Genomic DNA, 18360 nt, shown 5'->3' on the forward strand with positions numbered 1-18360 from the left:
AAAATCCGTAAATAAAGTGGAATCTGATCTATGATGCGGTGACGAAAATGCGCAATACCATTTCTCTTCACATCTTTAAGGCAACTTCAGTTCCTTGTGTCAAATTGGTAAAGATGTCTGTAAAACACGTATGCAAAGTTTCACGGTACTTCTGAAGTTGATCTATCCGTAGCAACGAAGTAATAACAATCAAAATTTGCTAGGGGCTATACGGTCCCAAAATCACGTGGCTTGTGCTGCAGCAGATGTTGCGGACAGAATTCTCGTTCTGCACATCCGAATGCTCACTCCATAGATATTTATACTTTGTAGTGTGACACTCTGTATGTGTTTGTTAAGTGTGAATTTGTTGTTGTAGTTTGAATTATGTTTTGTTGTTGTACTTGCTGAAAAGGATCCACTTCTCTTGGTCCTTTTTTTTAAATTTAATTTCTGAATTGGAAAGAGACTCCTATCATATCATTATGTAGCATCTAACTTACTAAGTATATTACTATCAACTACATTTGATATTTCGCTTCCGGCTTGTGGTTGACCAACAGGCAAACACGCTACGTAATTTTGTCCATTCGTGAAACACATTACTTTTAAGTTCACTCGGCAACATTGGAATATTTGTCCTTTTATTTTACTGACATGCGTAATGTACACTAATCTTGTACGAAATTGGAACCTTTCAAAGTTGAATGGTAAGTTAGCTGAAATGAGTGATATCGTCGGTATGAATAACTGACGTGTCTTTTTCTTTTTCGGTTAATCTTCTCGGTTCTGTGATGGTATTTCGGAATTTAGTGCGAGAGCATACAGCGAAATGTGAGCGAAATCAGAAATTATTTTGGGAAATATACGCTTTCGTCTCGGTTCAGCATTGTATGAATGGATTTAAATTTTTTTTCCTCTGGTATCATATTCAGTATTCGCTGATTTGTTTTTTTAAGCTATGTCTTTTGTTTTTGTTTCTAAAACCATTCATTCACACAATCGTTCTTCTTTTACGTAGTTTCTATAAGGGGATACACTTTTTTGGGTATGTTGTACTTGAATCTTTTCTACGTTGTACGTGCCGTTTCCAAATCGTATTCTACAGCACTCGAGAATATTCCAGAACATTCGACAACAACTGGGAATATTCGTAGAAGCTCGAGAAAATTATAGAACACACTCGAATTTTTCAGTTGAAAAATACACTGCTTAACAAAAGAAGTGAAACACTCAGAAGAGGAGGAGGGAACGAAGAGGCGATATGAGATGTTATTCCAAAGATTACTAAACAGTCAGATTTGCAAGGAACATGGGTTTAGGACCACTTATCAGTATGACGATGCATCCCCTCTGGCCTGAATACATACACTGATTTCCGATGGGAAGCCGTTGTGTTCTCTTCTGAGGCAAGCTGGCCCGAAACTGTTGAAACTGGTCCCTCAATAATCCCGGATACTGGCGCTGCGGCGGAGTGGAGGTCTGAGCTACACTGAAGCGCCAAAGAAACTGGTATAGGCATGCGTATTCAAATACAGAGATTTGTAAACAGGCAGAGTAGGGCGATGCGATAGGCGACGCCTGTATAAGATAACAATTGTCTGAACATGGTGTTATAGTCGGCGCACGAGCGATGAAACACAGCATCTCCAAGGCAGGGGTGAAGCGGGGATTTTCCCGTACGAGCATCTCACGAGTGTACCATGGATATCAGGAATCGAGTAAAACATCAAATCTCCGTCATCGCTGGGGCTGGAAAAAGAATCTGCAGGAACGGAACCAACGACGACTGAAGAGAATCGTTCAACGTGACAGAAGTGCAACCCTTCCGCAAATTGCTACAGATTTCAATTTTGGACCATCAACAAGTGTCAACGTGTGAACCATTCAAAGAAACACCATCGATATTACCTTTCGGAACCGAAGGCCCACTTGTGTACCCTTGATGGCTGCACGACAGAAAGCTTTACGCCTCGCCTGGTTCAAATGGCTCTAAGCACTATGGGACTTAACATCTGAGGTCATCAGTCCCCTAGACTTAAAACTACTTAAACCTAACTAACCTAAGGACATCACACACATCCATGCCCCAGGCAGGATTCGAACCTGCGACAATAGCAGCGCCTCGCCTGTACCCGTCAACACCGACATTGGACTGTTGATGAGTGGAAACATGTTGCTTGGTCGGATGAGTCTCGTTTCAAATTGTATCGAGCGAACGGTCGTGTGCGGTTTATGGAGACAACCTCAAGAATCCATGGACCCTGATGTCAGCAGGGGAGTGTTCAAGCTGATGTAGACTCTGTAATGGTGTGGGGCGTGTGCAGTTGGAGTTATATGGGACCATTGGTACGTCTAGATATGACTCTGGTAGGTGACATATACGTAAGGTTCAAATGGCTCTGACAAGGGAACCTCCCCATCGCACCCCCCTCAGATTTAGTTATAACTTGGCACAGTGGATAGGCCTTGATAAACCGAACACAGATCAATTGAGAAAACAGGAAGAAGTTGTGTGAAACTGTGAAAAAATAAGTAAAATATACAAACTGAGTAGTCCATGGGCCACATAGGCAACATCAAGGAGCACGGGAGCTGAGGAACGCCGTGGTCTCGTGGTAGCGTGAGCAGCTGTAGAAGGAGAGGTCCTTGGTTCAAGTCTTCGCTCGAGTGAAAATTTTACTTTCTTTATTTTTGCATAGTTATTATCTGTCCGTTCGTTCATTGACGTCTCTGTTCACAGTAATTAGTTTAGTGTCTGTGTTTTGCGACCGCATCGCAAAACCGTGCGATTAGTAGACGAAAGGACGTGCCTCTCCAATCGGAACCGAAAACATTTGATCGAAAGGTCATAGGTCAACCGATTCCTCCACAGGAAAACACATCTGATATATTCTATACGACACTGGTGACGGCATGTGCGTCACATGACAGGAATATGTTGTCGACCCACCTAACTTGTACACTTTGCGAATGGGTAAAAAGATTCTTCTACCTTGCCCGATTTAGGTTTTCTTGTGGATGTGATAATCACTCCCAAAAAAGTGATGAAAACATAAGAGTTTGTCACATAAACTGAAAATAAAACATTAAAGTTTTCACTCGACGGAAGATTTGAACTAAGGACCTTTCGTTACCACGAGACCACGGCGCTCCTGCAATCCGAGTGTCCTTGATGTTGCCTATCTTCCCATAAACTACTCAGTTTGTATATTTTGCTTATTTTTTCACAGTTCCACACAACTTCTTCCTGTTTTCTCAATTGATCTGTGTTCAGTTTTTCAAGGCCTATCCAATGTGCCAACTTATAACTAAATCTGAGGGGGGTGCGATGGGGAGGTTCCCTTGTGAGCACTATGGGACTCAACTGCTGAGGTCATTAGTCCCCTAGAACTTAGAACTAGTTAAACCTAACTAACCTAAGGACATCACAAACATCCATGCCCGAGGCAGGATTCGAACCTGCGACCGTAGCGGTCTTGCGGTTCCAGACTGCAGCGCATTTAACCGCACGGCCACTTCGGCCGGCACATATACGTAAGCATCCTGTCTGATCATCTGCATCCATTCATATCCATTGTGCGTTCCGACGGACTTGGGCAGTTCCAGTAGGACACTGCGACACACCACACGTCCAGAACTGCTACAGAGTGGTTCCAGGAACACTCTTCTGGGTTTAAACATTTCCCCTGGCCGCCAAACTTCCCAGCATATCTGGTACGCTTTGAACGTACTGTTCAGAAGAGATCTTCACCACCTCGTACTCTTACGGATTTAGGGACAGCCCTGTCGGATTCATGGTGTCAGTTTCCTCCAGCACTACTCCAGACGTTAGTCGAGTCCATACGACGTCGTTTTGCGGCACTTCAGCGTGCTTTCGGGGGCCCTATACAGAATTGCTGGTGTACCAGTTTCTTTGGATCTTCAGTGTATGTTCTACCAGGGACTGATCTGGTAATCTTGCTAGCAAAGAGAGTACCTCAACATCACGCAAACAGTTCTTCTTAGATATATGCGCCACCTGTGGATCATTGTCCCATTGAAAAATGGAACCACGATACTCTCGTATGAGAGGTAGCACGTGAAGACGCAGTAAGTACGCAACGTATCGGTGTGCTGTCATAGTGCCCTTAATCACTACCAGGTGACACCTGAAATCGTACCTGGTGACTCTCCTCACCATGGCGCCAGGAGCAACACAGTTGCGCTTCTCCAAAACATTGAAAGCTCCCCGCAATACTCACTGACTATGGCCATCCACTGTAGTTCAGAATTCATCTCTGAACACGATGTGATGCCATTCATCAGCAATCCTTGCTTCCCAGTCACAGCACCACTCTAGACGCAGAGGTTTGTATTGTGATGCTGACGGCAGCCTACACATCTGACGATAATTGCCTAGTCTGGTTGTTGCTAATCTCCAACCGATAGTGCTTAGCCTTGTTCTCGGATGGCAGGCGCACATGCTTGGAGGTTACCATGTACTTGGTGCACAATATGGCGATATCCCCTTGTGGTGTCAGATGTAGTTGACCGGAATCTTGACGACAAGTATGCCTGCCTTCACATTCTCATGCATCTCAGCAGCGGGCCACTGTCACATACGAATGCCCCACAAATCTGGATACTGCACGTTTCGACCAGCTGGCCAAATAGAGATGCACAGTGAGGCCACTTTCACTCCCTCCCATGTGCTGATAACTCTGTCTCACACTAGTATGGGGCATCTCCATGTCCTTCACAGTCATTACTCAACATGTGACTCTGTTCGCGCCCCTTATATTAAACCCTACGAGGCCACGTAACAACATTATAGAAGACCAACATTAACGTACTATATTGGTCGTTCTACCTGTCACAGAGGATTGCATCATTTACGTACCCGCCGATGGTGTGCATATGAACGATGCTACACTGACATCCAACCATGTCTTCTGGGCGCTTCACATTTTTTCATCAGGCATACATCGATGTGAAAGAGACAGTTGATGTCCCAGTGACCACCACGATGTGACGACGACCGCTTCAAAAAACAGTTATTATCACCACAGCCACAACAGTTACCACCACAGAACCACTATAGTGCACAAGATGGAAACGAAGGATAGCAGTGGACACAAAAACCAGTGATTGGTGGTGGCCGGTTTTGTAGGTATCGTGAACTTCACCCACAAACACATGATGTTAGGTATCCACAGGGTGCCACATTTATCTCTGCCGCCCCAAATAACTTGTTGTCCACAAGTAAGTAAAAAATATACCAGGGGCCATGAACTCAGATGGTTAGCTTTCTTGTGACTTTGTTCTTTACGAAGATATGAACAGTAATACTTCTCTATTAAGTGACAGCCCATGTTTTTTACTCGGTTATCCACTTCGTCTGCTCGAGACCTGTTCACAGAAGTATCACATGGTACCAATCACATAACCATGACGTTATTACAAACTTAATAGAAAACTGACTAGAACGCATTGCAGAAGTAGATTACTGTTTAACGTCTCATCATCAAGGAGGTCATTAGAGACGAAGCACAAGCTCTTTCAGAGGAACCATCTCGGCAGTTGCCTGAAGCGATTTAGGAAATTACGGAAAACTCGGACCCGGGTTTGAACCGTCGTTCTCCGAATGCGTATCCAGCGTGCTAACCACTGCGCCACCTCTCATTGCAGGTACTCGCCCAAACGTAACTCGTCCACTTGCTGGAGTTGACAGTAAACAAATGGAAACAAGGAAAATGGACACAGGTTATTCAGTTAGCGATCTTCAGTTGAAGGTTTACAATGTACACCGGCGAAGAGAACGTACAAATGCAAACTCATCTATGGAGAAAGGAAGTTACCAGAACAGTAACTGCAATAATGTTTTCTCATTTACAAGACTGGCACATGTAGTAAAGTAAAAATGAAATGAAATTATCGTATGGCATTGTTGGTCGGGACGCTCCATCGGGGAAGTTCGGCCGCCGAGTGCAAGTCTTCTTCCAGTCGACGCCACATTGGGCGACGTGCGTGCGGGGGATGGGGATGAAATGAAGATGAGGAGAACACAACACCCATTCCACGAGAAAATTTCCTTCCCCACCAGGAATCGAACCCAGGCCCACTGCTTGGGAGGCAAGCACGTTAGCACTCTGCTCAGCAGACGGACTTTAGTAATATACTTTGGTACCTTCAAACGAAATTTTGTTAGCAGTAACTGCACTCCTTAACAGAGAACTGTATCATAATCACTTTTCTTTTAATGAGGCTGAAGGCAGGCTTAACGCTACTCAGGTAGAGGAACTACAAGAGAGCGATATCTTGACAAGAACCGACCTCCCGACAGACGGTTTCTTGGCCCGTTGTGACGGTTCAGGAAACGGGAAGTTTTAGCCCCAATCAACGCAATCGTAGAAACACAGACGAAACCGCCGAAGTTACTATTCCCAATTCTGTTTCAATGATTCCGCATGTGAGCTCGCATCAGCTTGAACAGGAATTTGGCGTTCCTAAAACCTATGCACATCGCATTCTAATACATCACCATTTCCACCCCTATAAAGTGCCGGATGATCAAAAAGTTGCCCGCATCTCGTGGTCGTGCGGTAGCGTTCTCGCTTCCCACGCCCGGGTTCCCGGGTTCGATTCCCGGCGGGGTCAGGGATTTTCCCTGCCTCGTGATGGCTGGGTGTTGTGTGCTGTCCTTAGGTTAGTTAGGTTTAAGTAGTTCTAAGTTCTAGGGGACTGATGACCATAGATGTTAAGTCCTATAGTCCTCAGAGCCAGAGCCATTTTGATCAAAAAGTCAGTATAAATTTGAAAACTGAATAAATCACGGAATAATGTAGATAGAGAAGTACAAATTGACACACATGCTTGGAATGAATGGGGTTTTATTAGAACAAGTAAGATAAAAAAGTTCAAAAAATGTCCGGCAGATGGCGCTTCATCTGATCAGAACAGCAATAATTAGCATAACAAAGTAAGACAAAGCAAAGATGATGTTCTTTACAGGAAATGCTCAATATGTCCACCGTCCATTCCTCAACAATAACCGTAGCCGAGGAATAATGTTGTGAACAGCACTGTAAAGCATGCCCGGAGTTATGGTGAGGCATTGGCGTCGGATGTTGTCTTTCAGCATCCCTAGAGATGTCGGTCGATCACGATACACTTGCGACTTCAGGTAACCCCAAAACCAATAATCGCATGGACTGAGGTTTGGGGACCTGGGAAGCCAAGCATGACGAAAGTGGTGGCTGAGCACACGATCATCACCATCGACGCGAGCAGGAGATCTTTCACGCGTCTAGTAATATGGGGTGGAGCGCTATCCTGCATAAACATCGTACGTTCCAGCAGGTGTTTATCAGCCAGGCTGGGGATGATGCGATTCTGTAACATATCGGCGTACCTCTCACCCGTCACGGTAGCAGTTACAAAACCAGAATCACGCATTTCCACGAAGAAAAAAGGCCCGATAACGGTAGATGTGGTAAACCCAACCCATACCCTGAGTTTCTCGTCGTGCAATGGAGTTTCCACGACAGTTCTAGGATTTTCGGTAGCCCAAATTCTGCAGTTGTGGGCGTCGACAGATCCTCGGAGCGTGAAATGAGCTTCGTCGGTCCACAACACGTTACTCAACCAATCATCTTCCGCCATCTTTTGAAACGCCCACACTGCAAATGCCCTCCGCTTCACTAAATCGCCAGGTAACAGTTCATGATGCCGATGAATTTTGTACGGATAGCATCGGAGGGTGCGCCTCAGTGCCAACCAAACAGTAGTGTATGGAATGCCGGTGCGACGTGCGACCGCACGAGCGCTGACTTCCCCGTGCGTAGACGAACCCGCTACAGTCTCCATTTCTCCCTGAACTGTCTCAGCATCATTACGCCTTGTGCTCGGTCGGCCACTACGGGGTCTATCGTCTAAACAACCCGTGGCTTCGAACTCCGAAATCATTCTCGCCACAGCTGCATTTGTCAATGGACCTTTACCCTTTCGAATCCCCTTCCTATGGCGATAGGATCGTAACGCTGAACTAGCACATTCCCCATTCTGATAATACAGCTTCACTAAAAGCGCCTTTTCAGGTAACATCAACATGCTGCGACTGCTGGCGCATGTAATTCTCTCTCTCATTACAGGTCTTTTTATACACGATTGTCATGCGCAGGCTCTGACGTTTTGTTGTCCAGCGCCATCTGTCGGACATTTGTGAACTTTGTTTTTTTTTTGTTCTAAGAAAACCCCATGTCATTCCAAGCATGTGTGTCAATTTTTACCTCTCTATCTACATTATTCCGTGGTTTATTAAGTTTTTAAATTTATACTGACTTTTTGATCACCCGGTACATTTACCTCAGTTTACCAGTGGACACAGCAGCAAACCAGAAATTTTCCTCCCATGTTCTTTTCACTGGTGAGTGTTCATTCTCAGACGAAGAACAGATAAATTCCAAGAACACACGTTATTGATCCAGCGAAAAACCACGATTGTTTAGAGAGGTGTAACTCCAAAGTTAGTGGATAGATCTTGAAGAGAGAAGGTGGATTACCGAATAAAAGTCTAGAGCATTATTTAAAAAAGACGGAGTGCTATTTATAACATCATAACGAACAAAGCTACAAGAAAGGCATCATGGTTTTAGTGTCCCCTGGTAGGTAGCAGGTAAGCGACATCTGCTTGATAATTTTTTTTTTTTTTTTCTGTGGTGGACAAAAAGCTATTTTGAGACATCAAGATGAGACAGCATATATAGATGACTTGTCTAATATTATTGTAAACTATGTTGGCGCCCGCTGCTTCGCACGAGTCTGGGTAGCAATTACAACAAAAATAATTTTATAAACATATGTTAGACCACTCAAAAATGAATCTGTTAAAGAACTGTTGCTTTTTCTATGCCAATTTGTCGTGATGACTGTTAAATGGCTTTCATTGACTTAGTTCACGAACTGCAACACCTTCTAAACGTTGTACGCTAATTAAGGCCATAGAAGCATGGTCTTTGCCGAATGTGCTTTTGACCAAAAAGTGATTGTGGTAGCTGGAATAGGAGTTTTTTCGTTAATCCTGCCTTTTGGCTTCCTGTGGCAACAATTCTATAGAAACTTTCGTCCCCTAATACACATTTCTAACAGAGAGGTCTGATACCAATTTTCATTGATTTAGCTTTAAAACTTATTCAGTATAACAATATATTTTAAAAAAAAATTTCATCACCTATTTCACCCCCCTCCAGAGGTTGAATTTCCAAAAACAGTGAAACACTTACTCGTATTTGTTTATGTTTAACTGTGAAGATACATTCGATTTCTCATATACTTAGATTCAAAAATGCTTTCATAATGATATATTTCCATAAACACTTTCACCCCTTTAATGACTGATTTCCGAAAACGCTGAAACGCGTATTTTACTTATTTCTAACCGAGAAGACAAATATAAATTTTCATAGATTCGGCTTTAAAAATGTTTTCATTCCCTATTTCGCATTTTTGGGCATTCAACCTCTAGTTGAATGCCCAACGAAACTGAAACCCTTATTTTTTGCATCTGACCGAGAAGTCAAATACCAATTTCAATAGATGCTGCATTAAACTGCTTTACTAGTTCTTTAATAGTAATTTATTTTAAAAAACTGAGTTTTGCTTCAGTAAGTATTGTTGTTGTTGTGGTCTTCAGTCCAGAGACTGGTTTGATGCAGCTCTCCATGCTACTCTGTGCTGTGCAAGCTTCTTCATCTCCCAGTACCTATTGCAACCTACATCCTTCTGAAACTGTTTAGTGTATTCATCTCTTGGTCTCCCTCTACGATTTTTAACCTCTTCGCTTCCCTCCAATACTAAATTGGTGATCCCTTGAAGCTTCAGAACATGTCCTACCAACCGATCCCTTCTTCTAGTCAAGTTGTGCCACAAATTGCTCTTCTCTCCAATTCTATTCAATACCTGCTCGTTAGTTATGTGATCTACCCATCTAATCTTCAGCATTCTTCTGTAGCACCACATTTCGAAAGCTTCTATTCTCTTCTTGTCTAAACTATTTATCGTTCATATTTCACTTCCATACATGGCTACACTCCATACAAATACTTTCAGAAAAGACTTCCTGACACTTAAATCTATACTCGATGTTAACACATTTCTCTTCTTCAGAAACGCTTTCCTTGCCATTGCCAGTCTACATTTTATATCCTCTCTACTTCGACCGTCATCAGTTATTTTGCTCCCCAAATAGCAAAACTCATTTACTACTTTAAGCGTCTCATTTCCTAATCCAATTCCCGCAGCATCGCCCGATTTAATTAGACTACATTCCATTATCCTCGTTTTGCTTTTGTTGATGTTCATCTTATATCCTCCATTCAAGACACTGTCCATTCCGTTCAAATGCTCTTCCAAGTCCTTTGCTGTCTCTGACAGAATTACAATGTCATCGGCGAACCTCAAAGTTTTTATTTCTTCTCCATGGATTTTAATTCCTACTCCGAATTTTTCTTTTGTTTCCTTAACTGCTTGCTCAATATACAGATTGAATAACATCAGGGATATGCTACAACCCTATCTCACTCCCTTCCCAACCGCTGCTTCCCTTTCATGCCCCTCGACTCTTATAACTGCGATCTGGTTTCTGTACAAATTGAAAATAGCCTGTCGCTCCCTGTATTTTACCCCTGCCACCTTCAGAATTTGAAAGAGAAAGCTTTCTCTAAGTCTACAAATGCTAGATACGTAGGTTTGCCTTTCCTTAATCTATTCTAAGATAAGTCGTAGGGTCAGTACTGCCTCACGTGTTCCAACATTTCTACGGAATCCAAACTGATCTTCTCCGAGGTCGGCTTCTACCAGTAAGAATTATGACAAGTTAAATATTTACGTGGTTGAATTGCGTGCCCAATGAACAGTGCTGCTGAAAGCAATAAACGGTTCACGAGAGGCGACGTAACTAGTCTACGGAGAGAGTGGCGCTCACCTGGAGCAGCGTCTCCCTGGACAGCGAGTAGAGGCCGCAGACGCGGATGACGAGCGCCTGCGAGGAGCGGACACAGAAGACGATCAGCAGCCGGCGGAAGCGGCCGTCTGCGGCCGGCCAGTCGCAGCTGAACGCCGACGCGGGCAGCCGCTCGCTCTGAAGCAAACGCGGTACCAGGTAACACGTGCACCAGCTCAGCCACTCAAACATGAGTTACTAGACGTTTTGTCAAACCTGCAAGATTATTACTAAATTTACATCTTAACAGCCGTGGCGGAGGGTACTATGTACTCTGTCACCTAATCGCTCTCCTGCTCCAGCCGCGAATGCTCCTCGGGAGAAAGTATGGTGACATTCGAATACTAAAGTTCCAATAAAACTAAAAGATTATACAGTGTGTAAAACCGAAGAGAAAAGAAACTGATACACCTGCCTGATATCGTTTAGGGTCCCCATGAGCAAACAGAAGTGCCTCAACACGACGTGGCATGGACTCGACTAATGTCTGAAGTAGTGCTGGAGGGAACTGAGACCATGAATCCTGCAGGGCTGTCCACAAATCCGTAAGAGTACGAAGGGGTGGCCAGCAGAAGTGTATAAATTCAGAAGAGTGTTCGTGGCTCATTGTTTTCACCAATAATCATTAAAACATGTTTGTTGTTAATAATGAATTTGGTAAAAGTTTACCATATTTTGTACTGCCTGCCATCGGGTTCCCCTAAATGGCAGGCAGCACCGCATAACAGCCACGATTTGAGGGAAACAAACCAACAGCCAAACAGGCGAAGACATCAGGTAAACACATCGAAGATTCCAGTCGATTAATAGGAACCTTTCCTTGCAGAGGTCGCCGCGACATATCCGGCCACGGATTTATACGCCGGGTTTCCATTGGCTCCACCTCACTATATACGCCCGGCCGGTCGAAGGCAGACCAGTCTTCGTCCGCTGCTAATGGCAACCGCTATAGCAGAGTCTCCGAGAAGATATCACCGAAGCCGCTGTACTGCAGCGCCGATCGAAGTACCAGCCGACCGAGAGGAACTTCATCTCCGGCTAGATCGACGGACGCCTACATCTATTGTACAGCCAGCTACTGTATTGTAGAAGAAGTTACGTCCAATAAACTGTTGGAGAATTCAACATATTTGTTATTTGATTTATCTTCTAGAATTCTTATTTTCGGTTCCCAATCAGTTTTCATTTAATCAAATAAATTTTTAATAATAAATGAGTAGAGTATTTCAATTGACTGGTAAGTCATCTGTTCTCAAAAGAAAATTTACTGAACCCATACAGGACAGCTATAGTAAAGTTGCATTAGTCGGTTTTTATTAAACTTTTTTAACTCCAAACATCACACTGAAAAATAATAAACTTTGCTGCAATTGAGAAACAACAGAGATTCCAACAGGTCTGTTTAATTTGGGAAACTTGGAAAAACTTATTCATTCGAAGAAGCCTAATATTCACATGAAAGCCGATGAAATTTTGAACAGAGTTGTCATTGCGAGTGATGTAAAATTTTATATGCATATAAAAGGTAGTATTGGCAGTGTACTAGGATTTAGTAATCAAATTATTGAAGCTAATGAAAAGACTGTTGCTTAAGGTGTTCCTAAAATTATTCCATTCGAATTAATAAATATAAATTTTAATTTGGTTTATTTGTAAAGCATACTGATCATTTTTATCAAGAAACTAATGTTATTGCCTCATTCAAGCCTAGTGATGGATTTGGTGGGCCAATAATTCACGAACCATGGTATCCTGTAAATATTCCTATTTTTGATCTGATTCAAGGTTTAGAAATTACTATAACCGATGAAAATGATAATTTGATTGACTTTAATGTTGCTTGTGTAACAGTTATTTTAGAAAGTTCTTAATTTTTTATTCTTAAATAAATCAGAGACAGCTATGAACAGACTCAAGAGTTAACAATTTTATTCATTCCCCATGAATGAGAAAACAAAAAAATAAAAAATTGAATCCCCCCAACAAGAACATAGAGATTAATATAAATATTGGAGATCGTTGGGTTCCTCCTAATCATGCCCAATTATACATGAACTTCAGTATTATTTGAACTGATGATACAGATTATCCAAATTATGATAGTAAATCCAATAAAAAAATTAATTGATTATTATGTAGCAAAACTGTTTAATGTCATCATCATAAAGAAAGGAATCAATATTGTGTCTAGATTAGAATTTCCATTTATTTCTTCATCAGCTCTTATTCGATTGACTTCGACTCTAGCCAATGAGCTAACCATGGAAGGACATATTCTTAATAATGGAAAGATAAAAAATAAGTAAAATGAAGTGCTTTATCCATTAGAACTGTTTGGGGATTTTTTAAAGATTATAAAGAAATAGTGTGGGAAGGAGAATAAACACTAATTTTCACATGGTCGTCAAGTGTTGGAGATTCTATTCTTTGTTGGGCAAACCGTACCCAAGCTGGAGTTGACGAAGTGACAACACTTCCAAAAGAAGGAAAAATTGTCGTAGAATCGATGGAAATTCGTGTTTCTGTGGTTAAATTTGAACCAGGATACTTGCTTGAATTAGAGTAAGATAGACTTAAAAATCCGAAAACTCCCATAACTTTCTTTGAACTATAAATTATAGAGATTGCTGGATTGGATGAAAAGAGAAATTTTGAGTTAGATAATACAAATTTCTATAACTATGCAGAATTTGATACGCCTTATTTCATATTAATTGTTTTCCAGACTATAAGGAGAAATAATCAGTTAGTGGACTCTTCCTTATTCGATCATGTTAAATTACAGAATATCTACGTTAAAAAAGGAAGAAATGAAATTTTTCTTCAAGAAATGTGGAATCTACATCCACCAAATAATTATCTAAAAGCGTATGACGCTTTCCTAGATTTTAAGAGAACTACGCAATTGAATGGCGCTGTTAATGCGAGTCCGTTCAATTTTATTGAAAATTATCCTAATATGTCATAAATATGAATAGGAGAACGAATGTGTTAGCTACACCGAAAACTACAAGCAAATTGAAACTTCCAGGCAGATTAAAACAGTGTGCCAGACCGAGACTCGAACTCGGGACCTTTGCCTTTTGCAGGCAAGTGCTCTACCGACTGAGCTACCCAAGCACAACTCACGCCCCCGCCTCACAGCTTTAATTCCGCCAGTACCTCGTCTCCTACCTTCCAAACTTCACAGAAGCTCTTCTGCGAACCTTACAGAACAAGCACCCCTGGAAGAAAGGACATTGCGGAGACATGGCTTAGCCACAGCCTGGGGGTGTGGCTAAGCCATGTCTCGACAATATCCTTTCTTCCAGGAGTGCTAGTTCTGCAAGGTTCACAGGAGAGCTTCTGTAAAGTTTGGAAGGTAGGAGACGAGATACTGGCAGAAGTAAAGCTGTGAGGCGGGGGCGTGAGTCGTGCTAGGGTAGCTCAGTCGGTAGAGCACTTGCCCGCGAAAAGCAAAGGTCCCGAGTTCGAGTCTCCGTCCGGCACACAGTTTTAATTTGCCAAGAAGTTTCATATCAGCGCACACTCCGCTGTAGAGTGAAAACTTCATTCTACAAGCAAATTGGGTTGCCTCTTTTAATGACAAAATTCCGAAAGACACAATGGCATATTTAGTGACGTATGGTAAGAAAAATTTGACAGCCGGCCGCGATGGTCTAGCGGTTCTGGCGCTGCAGTCCGGAACCGCGGGACTGCTACGGTCGCAGGTTCGAATCCTGCCTCGGGCATGGGTGTATGTGATGTCCTTAGGTTAGTTAGGTTTAAGTAGTTCTAAGTTCTAGGGGACTTATGACCTAAGATGTTGAGTCCCATAGTGCTCAGAGCCATTTGAACCCAAAAAATTTGACATACGATTCACAACAGAATTATGGTTGAAAATTTTTAATATTATTATTTTTTATTCTATATAAATGGGTACCCTGCTGAAGAAACCAAGTAACGCAAGCAATTCTAATTTGTTTAAACAGATTAGTGAGCTAGAAGTAAATGGATTGTATTACATTATTGATTGTGAACGTTAAAAACTAGATATGGGGAGAAAATTTGTATCGAGTTCGATAATAAATTTAAAATTATTTTACCAAGAAAGTTTAATAAAATAATAACTAACTGGGACTTTCAATTTTTTAAAGATGGTTATATTAAACTGAAAGATAAAGGAATGAAGGAAACTAATAATAATGATAACGAATTTCTCGATCTTGGGTTTGTTGTATGATTTTTTATTGATTTAATTTTTTATATCTTATTTTGCGGGTGGGTGGGTATGCTCGCTAAATTGTCTCTGCAAAAATTGTTCAAGAGTGCACCCAATGTAGCCACTAACTACTGTCGTACGTAAAAATCCCTACTTCATTGCTACCACTGAGATGCTGTGTCTCATCGCTCGTGCGTCGACTACAACACCACGTTCAAAGTCACTGAAATCATGGTAGCCTGCCATTGTAGCCGTATAGTTGAATTCTTTTATCTTGGCGGCTCGCGCATGCCCGCCCAGTCGCGGGAGATCGCTTCGTTGCCAGTTGCAAACGAAGCACGCGCCAAGAGAAGCAGCGCCATAGTGTGTAGTTCGCAAACTTACGTTTAAGGGGCGGGGGGGGAGTGCGGAGTTTATGAAGGAAAGCCACCACGGCCGCATTAACCCTTTCCCTGCTACAGAGACGTGCTTCCCGCATTCCGCGCTGTGTGCGATTTTGTCATCACTGCACTGCTCGCCTGTGCTGACACATGGTGTTCCGACTGCTTTGACACACTTATCATTCGATTTAACAAGAACTATTTGGCCCAAAAATTGGTTTATTCACATCTTCTTGACTGATACCGCCCCCCCCCCCCCTCCCCATAAATGGCTTAATTTTGTTTCGATGTTCAACGCAGTTATTGTGCAGCATTAAATGTAGTAAACCATTGCACGAAATTTTAAAGAGTTTGCAGAGGTATAAGTCCATAGCGTATACTTTCCGTATGGTCGATTTTAATTGCCACAATGTTGAGAATGAAATGTGGACAAGATACCTAAATTTCATATAAAATTTACTGTATAACAATATCTCATTTAATTTAAGTAGCAGATAGGTGTCGTATGTAATATTGTGAAATATTCTGTCTTTCGCGACTGTAATAAAAGTTTTATTTATACCAGAGTCTTTTCGCTTTTTTCTAAAAAGTTCTGATTAAAACAAAATTGGCGAAGTACACAAAACTGAATTGTGGACGTAACAAAACATAGAAACTAAAATATATTGTCAGTGAGGCGCAATGCACAAAAAATTGTTTTTGTCACGATGGACAGCAAATACTTGCCAGAACATAGATCAGTTGACGAAAACATTGAATATGATGATGTTGCCAAAGCAGCGAAGCAAAGAATTGTGTCAGATAATCAAGTAGCTAGGCAACGTACGAGCCGAAATTCTGCTCTAAATAATACTTTTAATACTGTCGCAAAGAATATATTTCAATATGAATAGTAAAACAGCGACTGCGAAAGAGAAGATATACAAACAAAACAGATAACATGAATATTGTGTGTGTGCCTTTTCATTGTTTTTAATTGCTGTAAAAAGAAATATTGGAGGACAAAATTAGAAAACCCGAAAACTTATTATGATTATAATGAAGAGACAAAGAACTAGAAATTTCAAAAAATTACATTCAAACGAATAAAATTCATGAAGACAGACACTTCGATATTGTTATTAAGCATCGAACAAGGTTTGAAATCAAAACCTTACGCTTAGCAGTCAAACACCTTAACCATTACGCTAACACTGCTCATCATTCATGTAAACTCCTGGAGGGCACTAGAATATCACGAAAAATACCGACAAACACTGTTGGTATGACTATGAATTATTCACGTTTCGTCGAAGTACAATAGGAAATAAACAATTACTGCTGTTCTTCATTGTGAAAAAGCAGTTCGTGAGAATGATACAAACACCTTTCCTTGTTATTGCCTGAATTAGGAGGCTTATTGCTTGCTTGGTTTAATTAATAAATAGAATATGAAGCAGTTGGTATAAAGAATGCTTTTTCCAAACTTTCTATAAAAGAAAGTCTGCTATCAAGACATTGCTTTTGTTCAATTACTTTATTTATGACTGAACGTTTCTAAAACCGAAGCCACTCGTCCATGGTCTGCACTGCAGTCAAGCTCTGGCAACGTCGTTCTCTGTTCATTGGCTGACTGTGTTTTGTGACGTCATATGCGCAGAATGAAGCTAAACTCGGCCGCCGTTGTAAATGAAGCGCACTTTAGTAACCGATCTAAAAGCTGTGCCAGATATTTGTATAGGAGTTGCCGACCTCAGCGCCATAGTCTGCCTGTTTACATATCTCTGTACTTGAATACGCATGCCTTTACCAGTTCCTTTGGTGCTTCAGTGTAAAACAAACGTTATTAACATTCTGCATCTTTATTCTTCATGTCCACAAGTTTATTTCTCAACAAGTAACGCTGGCAACGAGAATATTTCTCCCAACAGGAGATAAGTTTGTTGATACTGTTACTGCAGAATTTCTGACTCTGTTGACAGAGCCCCAATCTCATCTTGCTTGCACCGCTTCATCATTATGAAAGTGAAGTCCTCGAAGGTTTTCTTTAAGTTTTCGAAAGAGATGAAAATCGGACTAGGCTAAGTCAGGACAGTATAGAGGATGATCGATGACAGTGAACCTAAGGCGTGGGATTGTTGCGGATATCGCAGCGCTCATGTGTGATCTGGAACTGTCATGCTGAAGGAGAGGGCCCTCTATGTGTGGCTGAACTCTTCGAATTCGTGCTTTCTGTTTCCTGAGTGTCTCGCAGTACCTTGCGGAGTGTAGCTGGTGCCTTTAGGCATGAATTCCAAATACACAGCACCTTGAATATCCCACAACACTATGAGCTCGACTTTGCCTGCTTATGGCATGGTCTGGAACTTTCTTGGCGTCGGTAACCCTTTGTGGCGGAACTCCATTAATGCTTTCTGTTTTCGCGATGAAATGGTGAACCCAGCTTTCATCAGCTGTCACAATATTCTTAAGGAACCCATCACTCTCAGGCTCGTAATACAAAAGGAATTGTTGACAGACGTCCAGCCTCCTCTGTTTCATGTCAGGAGCATTCCAGGCACCTACTGTGCACATAGTTTTCTGTATCTGAGTTCTGCAATGATGGCCTGTGCACGCTCACGTGATATGTCACACTTACCTGAGACCTGTATCTTCGCTATCTGTCGATTTTCTCAGTGGAACCTCGATTATCTGGACCAGATCGAACCGTAGGTCATTCGGATCATCGAAAATCTGGATAATCCGAAAATTCAGAAACATTATGATAACACTGCTTAAATACCATAAACACAGACCCTGTATTTGTTTTCAGATAAATACACAAATTAGGCATTACATTC

At 41.9% G+C, this 18360-nt stretch overlaps 1 protein-coding gene across 1 annotated transcript in view; it reads right to left on the bottom strand.

The window, feature by feature from the left end:
- LOC126419507 (putative odorant receptor 69a) overlaps nt 1–18360 on the bottom strand; it is a 108340-nt gene that overhangs the window by 19513 nt on the left and 70467 nt on the right. The window contains exon 6 of the mRNA XM_050086696.1: nt 10943–11098. Within this exon, the coding sequence (XP_049942653.1) occupies nt 10943–11098 (156 nt within the window). The remainder of the gene's footprint in view (nt 1–10942; nt 11099–18360) is intronic.

The sequence above is a fragment of the Schistocerca serialis genome, chromosome 9 (assembly GCF_023864345.2).
Source record: "Schistocerca serialis cubense isolate TAMUIC-IGC-003099 chromosome 9, iqSchSeri2.2, whole genome shotgun sequence".
Taxonomy (NCBI): domain Eukaryota; kingdom Metazoa; phylum Arthropoda; class Insecta; order Orthoptera; family Acrididae; genus Schistocerca; species Schistocerca serialis.